At 36.6% G+C, this 19,244-nt stretch overlaps 2 protein-coding genes across 2 annotated transcripts in view; both read left to right on the top strand.

Annotated features, from left to right (window-relative positions):
• Window positions 1-1,482: 1,482 nt before the first annotated feature.
• On the top strand, window positions 1,483-2,185 carry LOC103785016 (M-phase phosphoprotein 8-like). Its single transcript, XM_034935289.2, has one exon. The coding sequence runs from the start codon at window positions 1,483-1,485 to the stop codon at window positions 2,179-2,181; it is 699 nt and encodes a 232-aa protein (XP_034791180.1). The 3' UTR covers window positions 2,182-2,185.
• A 530-nt stretch (window positions 2,186-2,715) lies between these two features.
• The window catches only part of CD163L1 (CD163 molecule like 1), an 83,712-nt gene continuing 67,183 nt past the window's right edge, over window positions 2,716-19,244 (top strand). The window contains exons 1-3 of the mRNA XM_055095339.2: window positions 2,716-2,853; window positions 7,795-8,115; window positions 8,760-9,080. Coding sequence (XP_054951314.1) covers window positions 2,805-2,853; window positions 7,795-8,115; window positions 8,760-9,080 — 691 coding nt within the window. The 5' untranslated portion in view covers window positions 2,716-2,804. The remainder of the gene's footprint in view (window positions 2,854-7,794; window positions 8,116-8,759; window positions 9,081-19,244) is intronic.

Below are 19,244 nucleotides of genomic sequence, written 5' to 3'. Positions count from 1 at the left end.
AGGTGGAAGAATAATTCATCTTACTCCTTCTATTTTATTTTGGATTTAAGTCATTGAGGTCATCTAACATTTCTTAGAAAGACATGAAATTCTACCCTGCTATATTTTGTTTCTCCAGATTTTGGAAGATGCTGCTGTCATCAGAACCTTTTCTCTGCTGTGGTAACTTGCATCCTGCTCCTGAATTCCTGCTTTCTCATCAGCAGTTTTAGTGAGTTCTGATGGATGATAACTTTTGGGCTTACAATCCTCTATTCTACCTTTCCCCTACTCACTACCCTAAGTGCATATTTTGAGGGAAATAGAACATGTAAAAATAATGTTGGACCTTCAATAGCTATACCCTGTAAATAAAGGTGTCCAAATTATTTTTATGCATTTCATATTAAATTTTTCGTTGACATTTTTCTCCTTCAGATAAAGAGAATTTCCAAATCCGGCCGGGCACAGTGGCTCAGGCCTGTAATCTCAGCCCTTTGGGAGGCCAAGGTGGGGAGATCACCTGAGGTCAGGAGTTCGAGACCAGCCTGGCCAACACAGTGAAACCACATCTCTATTAAAAATACAAAAATTAGCCGGGTGTGGTGGTGTGCACCTGTAACCCCAGCTACTTGGGGGGCTGAAGTGGAAGAATTGCTTGAACCCAGGAGGTGGAGGTTGTAGTGAGCCGAGATTGTGCCCCTACACTCCAGCCTGGGCGACAGAGCAAGACTCCATCTCAAAAAAAAAAAGAAAAAAGATAAAGATAGTTTCCAAACGTAAAATGTCTCATTGAAAAAATATGGATATTGTATTTTTGCAAATAGAAAAATCGGTTAATAAAAACTTACAAGATACAGACATCAAAGAATTAAATACAATTAAAAATATATATGTGTTACACACCATGGAATACTATGCAGCCATAAAAAAGGTTGAGTTCAGGGGCTGGGCTGGGCGCGGGAGCTGGCGGGGCTGGGCTGGGCGCGGGAGCTGGCCGGGCTGGGCTGGGCGCGGGAGCTGGCCGGGCTGGGCTGGGCGCGGGAGCTGGCCGGGCTGGGCTGGGCGCGGGAGCTGGCCGGGCTGGGCGCGCCGCGGTCCCGCGCCCACTTCCGCTTCCCGTGCGGGGGTGGGGGGATGGCGGCAGGGCCGATGGGCGGCGGCGGCTCCAGGTCCCTGCCCGGGCGCGGCACTGCGCAGTCCGCCCTCCCGGTCGCAGGGGCGCTCCTGAGCTTCGCGGGGCCGCCTCCAGGGCTGCCTGCGCGGAGGGCCGGCCGCGGCCGACGTGGGTGTTAAGTGTCCGCCCCGGTCGGCTACCCGGAGCCAAGAGCAGGCGGCGGAGCCTGAGCGGGACGTGGCCACGCTGGCGCGGCGGGTCCAAGCCCGCCATTGGTCGGCTTCCGTTACGCCGCTGTTGTGGAGTAGGGCGGACCGCGGAACCCAAGGAGCTGCTGGGGTGTGTGTCGCAGCGGGTTTTCCTCGGCGGTTTGCGGAACTGCTAGGATGCAGCAGGTTGCGGAGGGAGCGAGTGTGACCGCAGCCCCTCTGTCAGCTGCCGACAGCACTGAGGAGTTGGCCGAAGTCGAAGGAGTTGGAGTAGTGGGCGGGGATAATGACGCAGCCGCGAGAGGAGCGGAGGCCTTTGGCGACAGTGAGGAGGACGGAGAGGATGTGTTCGAGGTGGAGAAGATCCTGGACATAAAGACCGAGGGGGGTAAAATTCTTTACAAAGTTCGCTGGAAAGGCTATACATCCGATGACGCTACCTGGGAGCCCGAGACTCACCTGGAGGACTGTAAAGAAGTGCTTCTTGAATTTAGGAAGAAAATTGCAGAGAACAAAGCCAAAGCAGTCAGGAAGGATATTCAGAGACTATCCTTAAATAACGACATATTTGAGGCGAACTCTGATAGCGGTCAGCAAAGTAAGACAAAAGAAGATACTTCCCCAAAGAAGAAAAAGAAAAAATTAAGGCAGAGAGAGGAGAAAAGCCCAGATGATCTGAAAAAGAAAAAAGCAAAGGCCGGGAAGCTAAAAGGCAAGTCCAAACCAGACCTGGAGAGCTCCTTGGAAAGTTTAGTTTTTGATTTAAGGACAAAGAAAAGAATTTCTGAAGCCAAAGAAGAACTAAAGGAGCCCAAAAAGCCCAAAAAAGATGAAGTAAAAGAAACAAAAGAATTAAAGTTAAAAAGGGTGAAATAAGAGATTTAAAGACGAAAACAAGAGAAGATCCCAAAGAAAATAGAAAAACAAAAAAAATTTGTCGACTCCCAGGTGGAATCTGAATCAAGTGTACTTAATGATTCCCCCTTTCCGGAGGATGACAGTGAAGGGCTACATTCCGACAGCAGAGAAGAGAAACAAAACACTAAAAGTGCAAGAGAGAGAGCAGGGCAGGACACGGGGCTGGAGCATGGCTTTGAGAAGCCCCTAGACAGTGCCATGAGTGCTGAGGAGGATACCGATGTCAGAGGCAGGAGGAAAAAGAAGACCCCGAGAAAGGTTGAGGACACTAGAGAGAGCAGGAAGCTAGAGAACAAGAACGCTTTCTTAGAGAAGAAAACTGTGCCTAAAAAGCAGAGGAATCAAGACAGAGGCAAAAGTGCTGCAGAGTTAGAGAAGCTGATGCCTATATCTGTCCAAACGCCAAAGGGCTGGAGGTTGAGCGGGGAAGAGAGAGGCCTCTGGTCCATGGACTCAGCCGAGGAGGTAAGGGCCACGGGAGGCAGCAGAAAACCCGTCTTGAGTGGCCAAGACATTTCACAAGCAAGGAAAAGGAAACAGTCAAGCTATAAGAAAGTGTTTATGACCATGGGCGGTCATAAATGAAGATCCTCCAGCTTTTGGACACTGCAGCTTATCTCTTAGTCTCTGGTTTGTTTCTCTTAGAATGATTTTGACTAGAAAATTAGAGGCTAATTTGTGAGCAAAAATCAGGATGGTTTTTAGAGGTACTCAGATGATATGTGGAGCATTGTATACTCAGGTTTATAGCTTCAGCTTATTTTATTAGCTTTTCACATCCTGCTTGGTCATTTCCCCTGTTGTCTTGAGTATACCACTATTAAATAATAGGACACAAACTACATTAACCAGTATTTTAATGCTTATAAAAATGTATTTAATAGAGAATTTGTCCCATTATAAAAATTATTTTTATATGGCTTTGCAAAATGGATATATTTTCCAAATTATGAGTATTTATATATGCAATATTTATCAAGGGCTATAAAAAACATCATTTTTTTCATCCGTTATTTCCAGTTTTGGGAATTTATTTTAAGGAAATCATTTTAAAGAAGGAAAAGCTGTGCATACATAGTTATTTATGGCAGTATTATCTTCGTTAGTGCTACAGCAAAATAGAACAACTTAGAAAATGCAGTGGAGAAGAAAAACCCTACATAAATGTGAACACAGTCATGTAAAAATATGTGCGTAATGTAAGCAAAAATGAATTTTAAAAAAGATTATGCATGTAAAAGTACAAGGACCAGAAGGGGGAACATGGAGAAGTAAACTAGTCATGGTTGGTTAAGACTATGGGTGGAAAACTTTCTTAGAATTTTCTTTTTTTTTTTTTTAATAATAAAATTCCTAAAAGAGGGTTGGAAAACTGGTGTTGGGTTTTGAATTTGATATTTTGTGAATTATGATATGGTTGACTGAGGAAGCAAAATTCTTTTGTGTGAAGAGGATTTAATGATCAGTGATCATGTACCACAGTATACAAGGGTGATTCCCTGAAGCCACAAACCTGTATTTTCCGGTTTTCAAATAAATATACAGTGTCAAAAAAAAAAAAAAAAAAAAGGATGAGTTCATGCCCTTTGTAGGGACATGGATGAAGCTGGAAACCATCATTCTGAGCAGACTATCACAAGCCAGAAAACCAAACACCACGTGTTCTCACTCATAGGTGGGAATTGAACAATGAGATCACTTGGACACAAGGTGGGGAACATCACACATCAGGGCCTGTCATGGGGTGGGGGGAGCGGGGAGGGATAGCATTAGGAGAAATACCTAATGTAAATGATAAGTTAATGGGTGCAACACACCAACACGGCACATGTATACATATGTAACAAACTTGCACATTGTGCACATGTACCCTAGAACTTAATAAATATAAAAGTATATTAATAAAAAAATAAAAGTAATATTCATTAATAAAATAAAAGTAATACTATTAAAATAAAAATAAAAAGTAATACTTTTAAATACTATTTAAATACTATTTAATATTTATTTAAATACTATTTAGTATTTAAAAGTAAATACTTTTAAATACTATTAAAATAAAAAAGTAATACTATTAAAAATAAAAGTAATACTATTAAATACTTAATAAAAATAAAAGTATAATAAAAATAGTAATAAATAAAATAAATAAAAATATATATTTGTTAATATATTAACATCCAGAGAAAAACACTATTGTTTAAAATACCAATTTGTGGCATTTTTTATAATAATGTTTCAAGAAAATTATTTCATTATATTTTATATATTGGTTATTACCTATATAGTTCTTTAACATTTTTATTTTATCACATATCACTTATGATACCTTGTTTTATTGGCTGTGTAGTTTTCTGTCATTTGGATATCCCCAAATAGATTTTAATAAGACCTTATGAGTGATTATTGAAGTTATTTAATTGCTTTGTATTTCAATAATTTTTCAAATATATTACATTTCATAGATCTGACACAGAAATTGTCATTTTTAAGGTTTTTCATTATTTTCTATATTTTTCATTAGTGCCAAATTTGTAGTTTAAATAAAATTTTATTGTTATTAAAGTGGATTCTTTTTTTTAAAGAGACGGAGTTTCACTCTGTCAGCCAGGCTGGAGTGCAGCTACAGACGTGTGCCACTATACCCAGCTAATTAAAAAAATTTTTTTACAGGTAGGGTCTCACTATGTTGTCCAGGCCGATCTGGCACTCCTGGCCTCAAGCAGTCCTCCCACCTCTGCCTTTCAAAGTGCTGAAATTACAGACATGAGCCATGGCATCTGGGCTAAATTAACATTTTAAATGCTGTTGAGATTTAATCATGGTATTGAAATGATTATTTTAATTGAATGCTTACTTTATTTGTGCAACTTTCTTATTTCTGTTTAATCATAGATAATATTACTATATCTTTGTATACTCCAAAATAGTATTGGTTCTTGTCCAGTTACAAATATTTTTGATTAATGTATTTGCTTTTTAAAATGCTTTAAATTTCTGGCTGTTTAATGTTATATTTGATTAGACAAAAATGGCCATTTTATAACATATATACAAATCATTAAGCATAATGTAATGGCACACATAAATCCATCCCTCAACCAGGAAACTGGATTTTTATCAACCATTTTTTTCTACGTATGTTTTCCTCTTCTCTTCCACCTACCTTCCAACCCCACCAGAGATAATGTCTATCCTGAATTGTGCATTTCTCACTACCTTACTTTTTAATAATACAATACTTTCTAATAATATGATAGATATAGATGCAGAAATAATGTATTGTTTAGTTTTGCTTATTTTAAGCTTTATAACATATCAAACTGCATTTAGTGTTCTGGGACTTGCTTTTATCTTTCAATATTATATTTCTAAGCTTCATCTCTGCTGTTGCAATGGCTATAATTATTTAAGTTTTCGTTAAGTAAAATATATTATCTTGTATAAATAAATATTCCCAGTGAATTTGTCTATTATCCTGTCAATAGTTATTTGGATTTTTCATTACTATTGTCAAATGTTCTGCTATAAATATGTCTCTGGTGCAGATTCATGGGAGTTTACTACGGTCTATAGGTAGGAGTAGAATTAGCAGGTTCTGGGATGTGCATGTTTTCAACTTTACCAGATAGGATGAATTCTGCTAGCAATGTATATATATTTTCAAATATATGTATGAGGATATGACTCATATCCTCACTCATATTTTAAATATTTAGAGTTCTAAATTTTTGCCAATCAAGAGAGTATAAACCTATATCTTTTTATCTTAATTTTCAGTTTCCTAAAGACTAATAAGTTTAGGCATTTCTCCATGTATTTAATGGTCATGCCTTTTGTTTTCTTCTGTGAAATATCTGTTCAACTCATTTGCCCATTTTGCTTATTTTTCTAAATATATATATTTAAAAAATATAATCTAGATACTAGTCCATAGTCATAATATATGTTGCTAATATATTCTTCACATTTGTGACTTTTCACTTTTTATAGAGTGTATTTTGAAGAATAGAAGTTCTTAATTTATCAAGTTTTCTTTAATAATTTTTATCACACCTTGGTAGAAATTTGGTATGTCTAAAAATTAGTAGAAATTCTAATGTACACGTTGAAAAAAACACCTTAATCAGTATATTAGAATATATCTGTGTGTGTGTGTGTGTGTGTGTGTGTGTATCAACTACATTTTTAAGAGCTTTCATTAGACTTAAGAGTTATATGATATGAGCACAGGCATTAGAATGCCCCTCACACACATTTCAACTAAAAAGAAAAATGTTCATATAGAAAGAAATAGGAAACAGTAGCAGCACTAGGAACTGAGAAAGAGAAATATAAGGAAACCAAAATTTCTAGTTATGAGTATAGTATGGGCAAGACCACACTGAATGAAGACTTGTGGTTAACTCACAATCCACTTTCAGAAAGAATATTGTTATCTTTTGTGAAAAGTGTATTCTCACTGAGCCATTGTGTACTGAAACTCAGAACTGGGAAGCCTTTTCTATTGTACTCTCTCTCCCTGTTTCTCTCTCTGTCTCTGTCTCTCTCTCTCTCTTTCTGTCTCTTCCTCTCTCCTTCTTTTTCTTTCTCTTTTTTCATCTTTTTCTTCCTCCTTATTGCTTCTCTTTGTCCCTTTGGCTCACTTGCTCTTCTTACTAACACACCCTCTCATCATCATCATATGCACAGAATTCACCATAAAGTTTCACGTTGAAAAGTCATGGTTGCTTTAAAATTTTCTCCCTTCACATTGGTTTCCCATTTAAATTTTTATTGTCTGTTCCTCAAAATTTTGGCTTACAAGTAGATTTGGGTTAATATTAACTTCACTTGTTTTAAGTTGATTTTTTCACCTAGGATTTTTTAAAATCCATTTTACTTATTTCAGATTTTTAAGATGGGAATATGAGTAGTCAATGGTCATCTGAAGGACTGACCTTTTCTGAAGTGGTTGTCTACCTGTGATCCACATAGCTGTTGATTAGAGAAGGTGGAATAGCATATTACAATCATGGACGACTAGGTCTTCTCCTCCTGCAAGGCCTATTGTAGAATGTATTTAAAACATCTGAGGATATAAATACTCAAAAGTATTTAATGCTGTAGATTTTATTGAGTAGAAAATTATTATGTCAACCTTACAAGATGTTTTCAATTATTAAGTATATAAAACATCTCCTTCAAAAATGTGAGGTGGACTCCTCAGATACAGATTATTTTGAAACTGACTAGCCAAGGGACTTTCTTTCATTCTGCCTGCACAACAGCAAACCTTACCTTTTCTGTGGTTTATATTGGTGGGAATTGCATAGAAAGGAAAAATTCTTTCCCTTCTTTTAATTTTCACATTACAATGCAAAGCAGAACTATGCTGCAATGTGGTCTCTAGTTCCCTATCATGAAAAATTAAAGCTTCTCACTTCAAATTTTCTCATTTTTATTTTCTCTCTACTATAAGTTCTAATAACAACATTTAAGCTAAATGATCATCATCCATCTCACCTACTTATATTATTTCTGCCTTCTAATCTTTGCCATCTCTAATGTATGTTTCTGTCTTTCTTGCAGATGGAACAGATTTGGAGTTGAGGCTGGTCAATGGAGACGGTCCCTGCTCTGGGACAGTGGAGGTGAAATTCCAGGGACAGTGGGGAACTGTGTGTGATGATGGGTGGAACACTACTGCCTCAACTGTCGTGTGCAAACAGCTTGGATGTCCATTTTCTTTCGTCATGTTTCGTTTTGGACAAGCCGTGACTAGACATGGAAAAATTTGGCTTGATGATGTTTCCTGTTATGGAAATGAGTCAGCTCTCTGGGAATGTCAACACCGGGAATGGGGAAGCCATAACTGTTATCATGGAGAAGATGTTGGTGTGAACTGTTATGGTAAGAGTCTAACTAGAGTAGGAAGGCAAGGTAAGACCTACCCTCAGGAATCATCTGCTGGAAGGTAGGGGTTTCTATTATGACTTTAATAGTGTCCCTCTGGGAGGTGTAGGAAATATGTTATATATTCTACCCTTCCCTTATTTCCAAAGTAATGTCTAATTGCTTTTCTTTTTATAACTATAACTGAGTTTAGAAAGAAATGGAGAGAGAAAGAGAGAGACAGAGAGAGAATGCATTACAGTTACCAATGTAATATCTTTATCATAACTATAATTGAGTTTAGAAAGAAATGAAGAAGTTTGAGTTAAATCAAAGATAGCTTTGATTTAAGTGCCTTTTTTCATGTACCAGGTACACTAACAGAACAAATATTTTCTGAAAAATGAGGTATAAAATTAAAGCAAAATGATAAAGAATATCATGCTAATGATTGATTTTTTCACCTAGGATTTTTTTTTTGTTTGTGTATTTGTGTTTAGAAAAAAGCCTCACATACTCCTCCTATAAGTATTTTCAGTTATTTTTTTTTTTATTTTTGGTAACTTCATTCATAACAGGGCTATCTTCTATGTATCCTTTTGATTTTATTTCAGGCTCAAAGTTGAATCAGTTTTTCATATGTCTGCTTGTCTTTCTCGTAGGTGAAGCCAATCTGGGTTTGAGGCTAGTGGATGGAAACAACTCCTGTTCAGGGAGAGTGGAGGTGAAATTCCAAGAAAGGTGGGGGACTATATGTGATGATGGGTGGAACTTGAATACTGCTGCCGTGGTGTGCAGGCAACTAGGATGTCCATCTTCTTTTATTTCTTCTGGAGTTGTTAATAGCCCTGCTGTATTGCGCCCCATTTGGCTGGATGACATTTTATGCCAGGGGAATGAGTTGGCACTCTGGAATTGCAGACATCGTGGATGGGGAAATCATGACTGCAGTCACAATGAGGATGTCACATTAACTTGTTATGGTAAGAACCCAAGACATCATGTAGAAGAAAGGAACAATTTGTTTAGAAACAGTATGTATGGAAAGAAAAAGGTCAATCATTCTCTGGAGAAGAATTTTCTCTGGTTATAACACATTTTTGTTACCCTGAAATTGCTCCATTCTGGAGTTTTCCTAAACACTCTTCCTAAAACTGCTCTTCCTAACAAATCTAAAGCACATTTTGAGTTTTAATATTTCTGATCACTCAGCAGTATTCCATAGGCCGATCAAATCTTTTTTCTAAAAACCTTTTTCAAATAACTTCTTGACACAATATCAAATTTTTCCCTTCTTTCTCTGAGGTCACTCATTCTTAGTCTAGTTTTCCCACTTTACTAATTCTTTCCAGCTACCAAAACTTAGATTTCATCAGGACTAAGTCCCTAATCTCATGCTGCCCTCTTTCCTTTGGCAGTTTACTTTCCTAGCTTCAACTAAAATTCCACACCAGACACCTCCTAAGAGCTCTAGATACATATATCCGTGTGCTACGAAGGGTCCAAAATGTACCTGAACCTTAATGTTTCCAAAAGTAAGCTTATTATCCCTGTTTACTCATCATCTAATCTTCCTAAGCTCAGTAAATAGCATTATTACCCACTTCATTATTCAAGTCAGAAATAAGGGATCACTTTTTTTTTTATACTTTAAGTTCTAGGGTACAAGTGCACAACATGCAGGTTTGTTACATAGCTATACATGTGCCATGTTGGTTTGCTGCACCCATCAACTCGTCATATGCATAGGTATTTCTCCTAATGTTTTCCCTCCCCCAGCCCCCCACCCCCCAACGGGCCCTGGTGTGTGATGTTCCCTGCCCTGTGCCTATGCGTTCTCGTTGTTCAACTAGGGGATCACTTTTAAGTCCTTCATTTCTCTGTTAGCACACTATATTCATTACATCACCAGATGGAAATGATTATACTATTTAAATATTTTAAAATGTGCCTTCTTCATCTTTTTTTTTTGGATGGAGTCTCATTCTGTCACCCAGGCTGTTGCCCAGGCTGGAGTGTAGTGGCATGATCTCAGCTCACTGCAACCTCCACCTCCTGGGTTCGAGCTATTCTTCTGCCTCAGCCTCCCGAGTATCTGGAACTGCAGGCACCCGCGACCACGCCCAGCTCAAGTATTTTTAATAGAGGTGGTGTTTCACCATATTGGCCAGGCTGGTCTTGATCTCCTGATCTTGTGATCTGCCCACCTCAGCCTCCCAAAGTGCAGGGATTACAGCCATGAGCCACCGCACCCGGCTGAAGAATGTGGCTTCTTTTCACCATTTTCATTACTATCAATATAAACCAAGCAACAATCACTTACCACCTCTAAGAAGTCACTACGGAAAGCAACGACCTCTCCCCAGTGGCCTCTCTGCAGTCATTTCAAACACCTTCAAATCCATTTTCCACACTGCAGCTGAAGTGATGTTTTTTGCAGCACGTTTAGTTGACTTTAAAGTAATATAGGAAATTTCTTATTATCTACGAGATGTTGCTACTCTCTCCTCTTTTCTGCTTGATCTCTGCTGCGTTCTTTCATGTACGTGATATTTTCCAACCCACCTCAGAACATTGAGACATTGTGTTCCTCTAGGTAGAAAAAAACTCTTCCTCCTTCGTTTCTCTTAGCTAAATTTGGTTATCCATTAACATCATCTTAAAGAGCATTTCCTCAGGGAAGCCTTCCCCAAATATAAACATATCCTATTCATATGCTACGATGGCACTCTGTCCTCATTCTTCATGTGTTAATAACATTTTAGTTATTTAATTTCCCGCCTTCTCTCAAATATGCTAATACCAGAGGGATGGGAATTATTTTAAACTTATGTATTCCTAACAATTAGCACAGTTTTCAGCAATTTTAGGTGATCTGTACATGTTTATGTTTTAACTGGTTAATTTATTAGAAACTCAGAGAGGTGGAAGAGGCATAGAAAATATGATAAATCTTTGTTCTTATTCTTAAAATCCAATTCCTATAATTTTTTTATGTTTGGAATTTGAGGAAGATACAAAGTTCTTTAATTTCTAAGTGATCTGTCTCTTACTGGCTGACAGAGTTCTTACAACAAGTGAATAATAATCTGAAAGAACTTAAAGTCTTGGAGTAGTTCAAAGTCAGGAAGAGTACTTAGAACCTTCTGTAAAGTCTTCTAATTTCTTCTATTTTTTCTTCTACAAACATCTACAGGTTTGTAAACTCCAATAAATGTTTTGAAATAAAGATACAAATTAGTATCAGATTATTTAATAGGATAACTCACTTAATGTAAGTCTTTAGAATTGGCTTTACTGAAATCTGAGGTGTTAAAAGCAGTTTTTCAATAAACAGTATTTCAAAAGGAGAAACCCAATTCTCCTGAAGTAAGAAAGGACTTGGTGGCCTCCAAGGGTAGAGAAAACACTGGAGTAGCTATAACTTAATGAGGAAGGTTGAGTGATAGTTGATGAAGCTGAGGGCTGGTACTCAGACAGGGGAGCTATGGCAAGAGTTTTAGACTTTATTTTAATCGGCAAGGGTATTCTTTGAAGGGTTTTATGCAGATAATTACCATGATAAAATTTGATTATTAAAATATCATGTGGACTAACTGAATGAAGAATAGCTTTTGAGAGCGAAGCTTGGATGCAGAGACAGAAGTTAAGAAGACCCTGAAGGAGGTCAGGTAAGACATGATAGTGGTTTGACTAGGGCTAAAATAGTTAAGATAGAGATAAGTGGATGGATTGGAGTTATATTTACACAGCAGCTTTGATAGTACCAAGAGAAGTGAAAAAAGAGGTGAGAAAGAAAGGGTAAGAATTTTTCCCAAATTTCTTATGGGTACAGCCTTGTAGCTAGCAGTACCATTTAAAAGAAAGATGCTAAGAGTGTTAGAACATTTTTGAGGGACTTGGAAGATATGTAGGTGGATATTCCCACTGGAAATTCTCAGAAGAAATGTATGAATTAGAGATATAAATTTAGTATCAGCATATCAGTAGTGCTTGAGGCCTTTGCAATTGATAAAATCTTGGGAGATTTTAGAGGAATCTGGACAGATATGTTTTTGTGGTTTACAAATTTTCTATAAAGACAAATCCAAGGAAATTCTTAAAACATTTTTGATTATTTCCAGTAATGCCTACTGAGGTGGACATTTTATTTTTATTTTTAAATGTCATAATAGCCCCTAAGAATTCTATTATTTAACCTAAAATATGTTTTAATTGTTACATGGTTTGATAAACTTTATGATGAAATGGGGAAGATAAAAGTATTCAGTTACAATTTCAAATTTGAGATAATACCCTTTATTTTACATAATTTTTTCTTGTTTATTAAACTTTGCTACACATATCTTCTGATTATGTTCAACAATTTTGGCACATAACACAATATTGTATATATAATTACATTTTTAAAAGTCAGTTTTTGTAGAAGAAACTCGGATTAAATAATTTGTTATTTATATTTTTACTTTGGTATTGATGCCTATAGACTAGTTTGATTGGATTACTTAAATCTGCAAACGTAATTTATTTATTTCTTCCAGCTACCTGGGATCTGTGAAAGGAACATCAGCAGCAGAATTAGCAAAAGTTAGTTTTATATTTTCACTATGTTTAAGTAACCACAAATGTCCCCAAAAGTGCAAAATAGAGTATCAAATTCTTGCCAAAATTACAGCCAGTTGAAAGCAAGTAGGAATGATGAGCATGGTTTATAGGTATAGAAACAAAAGAGAACAAAGGGAAGTCAAGTCTAGGTTTGATACAGTACAGCTGAATGGGAGAATGAAGAAGTGAGGAACGGGGCTTTAGTCCAGAAGCTGGTAAATCGTATCAAAATACTGGCTTACAGTGGGAATACGAGTAGAGAAAGGAACTAAAGAAATAAGTGATAAGTGACAAAGAGATGATTTTTCTAGGGCTTTTTCTTGTTGTGTACTAGACACAATGACTGATTCTGTGAAAAATAAGAAAAAGGTATGTGTTACATATTTTATCCTCAAGGAACTAATAATCTACTGGGCAAACGATATGAATACATGCCATCTAAAGAACACTGAAAGTGAATGTATATTTCATACTAAATAGATTCCATTGACTTTAAAAAATTTTTTTTATCAGTACAATTGACTATGTTATGTAGCTAAATAAAATATATTCTCTAATTTTACTCCGTGTTTTAGTTTCTGGACGATAGTTAAAACCATAAAGGGGATATCTTGGCAATCAAAACAGCTAGGATTTTATAGTTTTATTTAAAGTTGTTTGGCTTCAGTTACAGATTTTTCAGTTATAGAAACCCAGTTTTGCCAAGGGCAACCAGAAATTATCTGATTCAGCAGGATTTATCTGTTACTAAATTTATAATAGAATGACATATAAACAAAGCTTCAAATTATTGTTTTGCAATTAGCAATATAACTACCAAGTAGGCCAGAATGTTTTTGAAAATTGGTCAGAATATACACTCTTCATAGGAAATTTATTATATAATTGTATAATGTGTTTGATGAGACTTAACTAAGAGCAAAAGAAGCAAGGGAAGTACGTTATAATTAATCATTGACCAGTACCATTAAATACAGACAATCTGAAACCTCTATAACTTGGAAGGATACCTACATGAGGGGAATGGATTGTTAGGTTCACTGAACAAGAATCACATTTGCAAGTATGACATTGTCAAATTCTTGCTATCTGACCTGACTTTATCATTTTATTAAAGCCCTTAAATGAGTTTGTTGGACATGTAAAAAGCTGTACATATTTAATATACACAACCTGATGAGTTTAAGAAAAACTGTAAACCCATGAGCCCATCGCCACCATCAAGGCCATAAGAATATGCATCACCTCCCAAAGTTTCTTCCCACTCATTTTATTATTAATTTTTTGATGGTAAGAACATTTAACATAGTATCTACCTTCGTAGCTGCTTTTAAGCATGCAATACAGTATCTGTAGGTCTTTTGAGGTAGAATGAACATTTTAACAATATTAATTATTTTAATCCGTAAACATGGGATATCTTTCCATGATTTTTATCAATGACTTCTGGTTTTCAGAATCTACTGGGCAAACGATATGAAGACATGCCATCTAAAGAACATTGAAAGTGAATATATATTTGATGCCCTTTAAAAGAAGCTATATTCTACTACTTTAGATGGAATGTTACATATATGTCTGTTAGGTTCCTTTAGTCTATAGTGTTGTTCAAGTCCGCTATTTCCTTATTGATTTTCTGTTTGAATTATCTGTCCATTTTTGAAAGTGGAGTATTAAAATCCCTACTATTATGTATTACTATTTCTCCCTTTCAATCTCTTAATATTTGCTTTATATGTTTAGGTGCTTTGACAGGGGCTCATATATATTTTTTCTTGTTATATCCTCTTGATGAATTAACCCCTTTATCATTATATAATGGACTTCTTTGTCTCTTTTTACAATTTTGGACTTAAATCTGTTTTGTCAGATATAAGCATAGGTGCTCTGGCTCACTTTTGGTTGCCATTTACATGAAATATATTTTTCCATCTCTATTTTCAGCCTATGTGTGTCCTAAAACTAAAGAAGTGAGTCCCTTGTAAGCAGCATATATTTGGACCATGTTTTTTCTTAATCCATTCAACCACTCTATTTATTTATTTATTTATTTATTTTTTACTTTAAGTTCTGGTATACATGTACAGAACGTGCAAGTTTGTTACATGGGTATACATGTGCCAGGGCGGTTTGCTGCACCTATCAACCTGGTTTTGGGGGAACAGGTGGTATTTGGTTACATGAATAAGTTCTTTAGTAGTGATTTCTCAGATTTTGGTGCACCCATCACCTGAGCAGTGTACACTGTATCCAATGTGTAGGTTTTATCCCTTACCCCCCTCCCACCCTTTCTCCCAAGTCCCCAAAATCCTTTTTATTATTTATTTATTTATTTATTTTTACTTTAAGTTCTGGGATATATGTGCTGAACATGCAGATTTGTTACATAGATATACATGTGCCATGGTGATTGGCTGACCTATCAACCTGTCATCTAGGTTTTAAGCCCCACATGCATTAGGTATTTGTCCTAATGCTCTCCCTCCCCTTGCCCCCCATTCCCAGACACGCCCAAGTGTCTGATGTTCCCCTCTGCGCGTTCATCTGTTCTCATTGTTCACCTCCCACTTATGAGTGAGAACATGTGGTTTGATTTTCTGTTCTTGTGTTAATTTGCTGAGAATGATGGTTTCCAGCTTCATCCATGTCCCTGCAAAGAACATGAACTCGTTCTTTTTTATGGCTGCATAGTATTCCATGGTGTGTATGTGCCACATTTCCTTTATCCAGTCTATCATTGATGGGCATTTGGGTTGGTTCCAAGTCTTTGCTTTTGTAAATAGTACTGCAATAAACATATGTGTGCGTATGTTTTTATAATAGAATGATTTATAATCTTTGGGTATTTACCCAGTAATGGGATTGATGGGTCAAATGGTATTTCTAGTTCTAAACCCTTGAGGAATCACCACAGTCTTCCACAATGGTTGAACTAATTTACATCTCCACATCCTCGCCAGCATCTGTTGTTTCCAGAGTTTTTAATGATCGCCATTCTAACTGGTGTGAGATGTATCTCATTGTGGTTTTGGTTTGCATTTCTCTAATGACCAGTGATGATGAGCTTTTTTTCAAATGTTTGTTGAAGACATTTATGTGGCCAACATAATGTCTGTTCACATCCTTTGCCCACTTTTTGATGGGGTTGTTTTTTTTCTTGTAAACTTGTTTAAGTTCCTTATAGATTCTGGATATTAGCCCTTTGTCAGATGGACAGATTGCAAAAATTTTCTCCCATTCTGTAGGTTGCCTGTTCACTCTGTTCACTTCTTTTGCAGAGCAGAACCTCTGTAGTTTAATTAAATCCTATTTGTCAATTTTGGCTTTTGTTGCATTGCTTTTGGTGTTTTAGTCATAAAGTCTTTGCCCGTGCCTATATCCTGAATGGTATTGCCTAGGTTTTCTTCTAGGGTTTGTATGATTTTAGGTCTTACATTTAAGTCTTTAATCCATCTTGAGTTAATTTTTGTATAAAGTGTAAGGAAGGGTTCCAGTTTCAGTTTTCTGCATATAGCTAGCCAGTTTTCCCAGCATCATTTGTTAAACAGGGAATCCTTTCCCCATTGCTTGTTTTTGTCATGTTTATCAAGGATCAGATGGTTGTAGATGTGTGGTGTTCTTTCTGAGCCCTCTGTTCTGTTCCATTGGTCTATATTTCTGTTTTGGCACCAGTACCATGCTGGTTTGTTTACTACCTTGTAGTGTAGTTTTGAAGTTAGGTAGCATGATGCCTTCAGCTTTGTTCTTTTTGCTTAGAATTGTCTTGGCTATATGGGCTCTTTTTTGGTTCCATATGAATTTTAAAGTAGTTTTTTCTAGTTCTGTAAAGAAAGTCAATGGTAGCTTGATAGGAATGGCATTGAATCTATAAATTACTTAGGGCAGTATGGCCATTTTCACAGTATTGAATCTTTTTATCCATGAGCATTGAATGTTTTTCCATTTGTTTGTGTCCTGTCTGATTTCTTTGAGCAGCAGTTTGTAGTTCTCCTTGAAGAGGTCCTTCATGTCCCTTGTAAGTTGTATTCCTAGGTATTTTATTATTTTTGTAGCAATTGTGAATGGGAGTTCACTCATGATTTGGCTCTCTGTTTGTCTATTATTGGTGTATAGGAATGCTTGTGATTTTTGCACATTGATTTTGTATCCTGAGACTGCTGAAGTTGCTTATCAGCTTCAGGAGTTTTTGGACTGATATGATGGGGTTTTCTAAATATACAATCATGTCATCTGCAAACAAAGACCATTTGACTTCCTCTCTTCCTATTTGAATACGCTTTATTTCTTTCTCTTGCCTGATTGCCCTGGCCAGAACTTCCAACACTATGTTGAACAGGAGTGGTGAGAGAGGGCATCCTTGTCTTGTGCTGGTTTTCAAAGGGGATGCTTCCAGCTTTTGCCCATTCAGTATGATATTGGCTATGGGTTTGTCATAAATAGCTCTTATTATTTTGAGATGTCTTCCATCAATACCTAGTTTATTGAGAGTTTTTTTTTTTTACCATGAAGGGATGTTGAATTTTATTGAAGACCTTTTCTGCATCTATTGAGATACTAATGTGGTTTCTGTCACTGGTTCTGTTTATGTGATGGATTACGTTTATTGATTTGTGTATGTTGAACCAGCCTGGCATCCCAGGGATGAAGCCGATTTGATCGTGGTGGATAAGCTTTGATGTGCTGCTGGATTCAGTTTGCCAGTATTTTATTGAGGATTTTTGCATTGATGTTCATCAGGGATATTGACCTGAAATTTCCTTTTTTGTCATGTCTCTCCCAGGTTTTGGAATCAGGATAAGGCTGGCCTCATAAAATTGAGTTAGGGAGGAGTCCCTTTTTTTCTATTGTTTGTAATAGTTTCAGAAGGAATGGTACCAAATCCTCTTTGTACCTCTGGCAGAGTTCGGCTGTGAATCCATCGGGTCCTGGGCTTTTTTGGGTTGGTAAGCTATTAATTAGGGCCTCATTTTCAGAACTTGTTATTGGTCTATTCAGGAATTCAACTTCTTCCTGGTTTAGTCTTGGGAGGGGGTATGTGTCCAGGAATTTACCCAAATATTTTAGGTTTTCTAGCTTATTTGTGTAGAGGTGGATATAGTGTTCTCTGACGGTAGTTTGTATTTCTGTGGGATCAGTGGTGATATCCCCTTTATCATTTTTTATTGTGTCTATTTGATTCTTCTCTCTTTTCTTTCTTATTAGTCTGGCTAGTGGTTTATCTATTTTGTTAATCTTTTCAAAAAACCAGCTGCTGGGTTGATTGTTTTTTTGAAGGTTTTTTTCTGTCTCTATCTCTTTCAGTTTTGCTCTTATCTTAGTTATTTCTTGACTTTTGCTAGCTTCTAAATTTGTATGCTCTCCTTCTCTAGTTCTTTTAATTGTGATGTTAGGGTGTCAATTTTAGATCTTCCCTGCTTTCTGATGTGGGCATTTAATGCTATAAATTTCCCTCTTACCACTGTGTTAGCTGTGTCCCAGAGATTCTGGTACATTGTCTCTTTGTTCTCATTGGTTTCAATGAACTTCATTATTTCTGCCTTAGTTTTGTTATTTACTTAGTAGTCATTCAGAAGCAAGTTGTTCAGCTTCCATGTAGTTGTGTGGTTTTGAGTGTGCTTCTTAATTCTGGGGTTCTAATTTGATTGCACAGTGGCCTGAGAGACTGTTTGTTATGATTTCTGTTCTTTTGCATTTGCTGAGGAGTGTTTATTTCCAATTATGAGGTCGAGCTTAGAATAAGTGCTATGTGGTGCTAAGAAAAATGTATATTCTGTTGATTTGCTGTGGAGAGTTTTGTAGATATCTATTAGGTTTGCTTGGTCCAGAGCTGAGTTGAACTCTTGAATATCCTTGTTAAATTTCTGTCTCGTTGATCTTTCTAATATTGGAAGTGGGGTGTTAAAGTCTCCCACTATTATTGTGTCAAAGTCCAAGTCTGTTTGTAGGTCTTAAAGAACTGGTTTTATGAATCTGGTGCTCCTGTATTGGGTGCACCTGTGTGTGTATATATATATATATATATATATATATATATATATATATACACACACACATACACACACACACATATGTATATATATTTATATATATTCATATACATATATACATATATACATGTATATATGAATATATATGAGATAGTTATATGATATGAGATATATATGAATATATATGAGATATATATATGAAATAACCTTTTTTCATATATATATGAAAAGCATATTATGTTCTTCTCTAAACTGATTATTCTAGTTAGTAGTTCTTTAACCTTTTTTCAAGGTTCTTAGCTTCCTTGCATTGGGTTAGAACATGTTCCTTTAGCTCAGAGGAGTTTCTTATTACCCACCTTCTGAAGCCTCCTTCTGTCAGTTCATCAAACTCATTCTCTCTAGTTTTGTGCCCTTGCTGGAGAGGAGTTGCGATCATTTGGAAGAAAAGAGATATTCTGGTTTTGGGAATTTTCAGCATTTATGCGCTGGTTTTTCCTCATCTTCGTGGGTTTATCTACCTTAGATCTTTGTGGCTGAAGACCTTTGCATGGG

The sequence above is a fragment of the Pan paniscus genome, chromosome 10 (assembly GCF_029289425.2).
Source record: "Pan paniscus chromosome 10, NHGRI_mPanPan1-v2.0_pri, whole genome shotgun sequence".
In the NCBI taxonomy this organism is placed as follows: Eukaryota; Metazoa; Chordata; class Mammalia; order Primates; family Hominidae; genus Pan; species Pan paniscus.
Note: the sequence above shows the minus strand (reverse complement) of the source record. Positions and strands in the feature narration are given on the sequence as shown.

Bases quoted from the DNA above. Each gene is read 5' to 3' on its own strand.
- LOC103785016 (XM_034935289.2), top strand. From the start codon at position 1,483: ATGCAGCAGGTTGCGGAGGGAGCGAGTGTGACCGCAGCCCCTCTGTCA.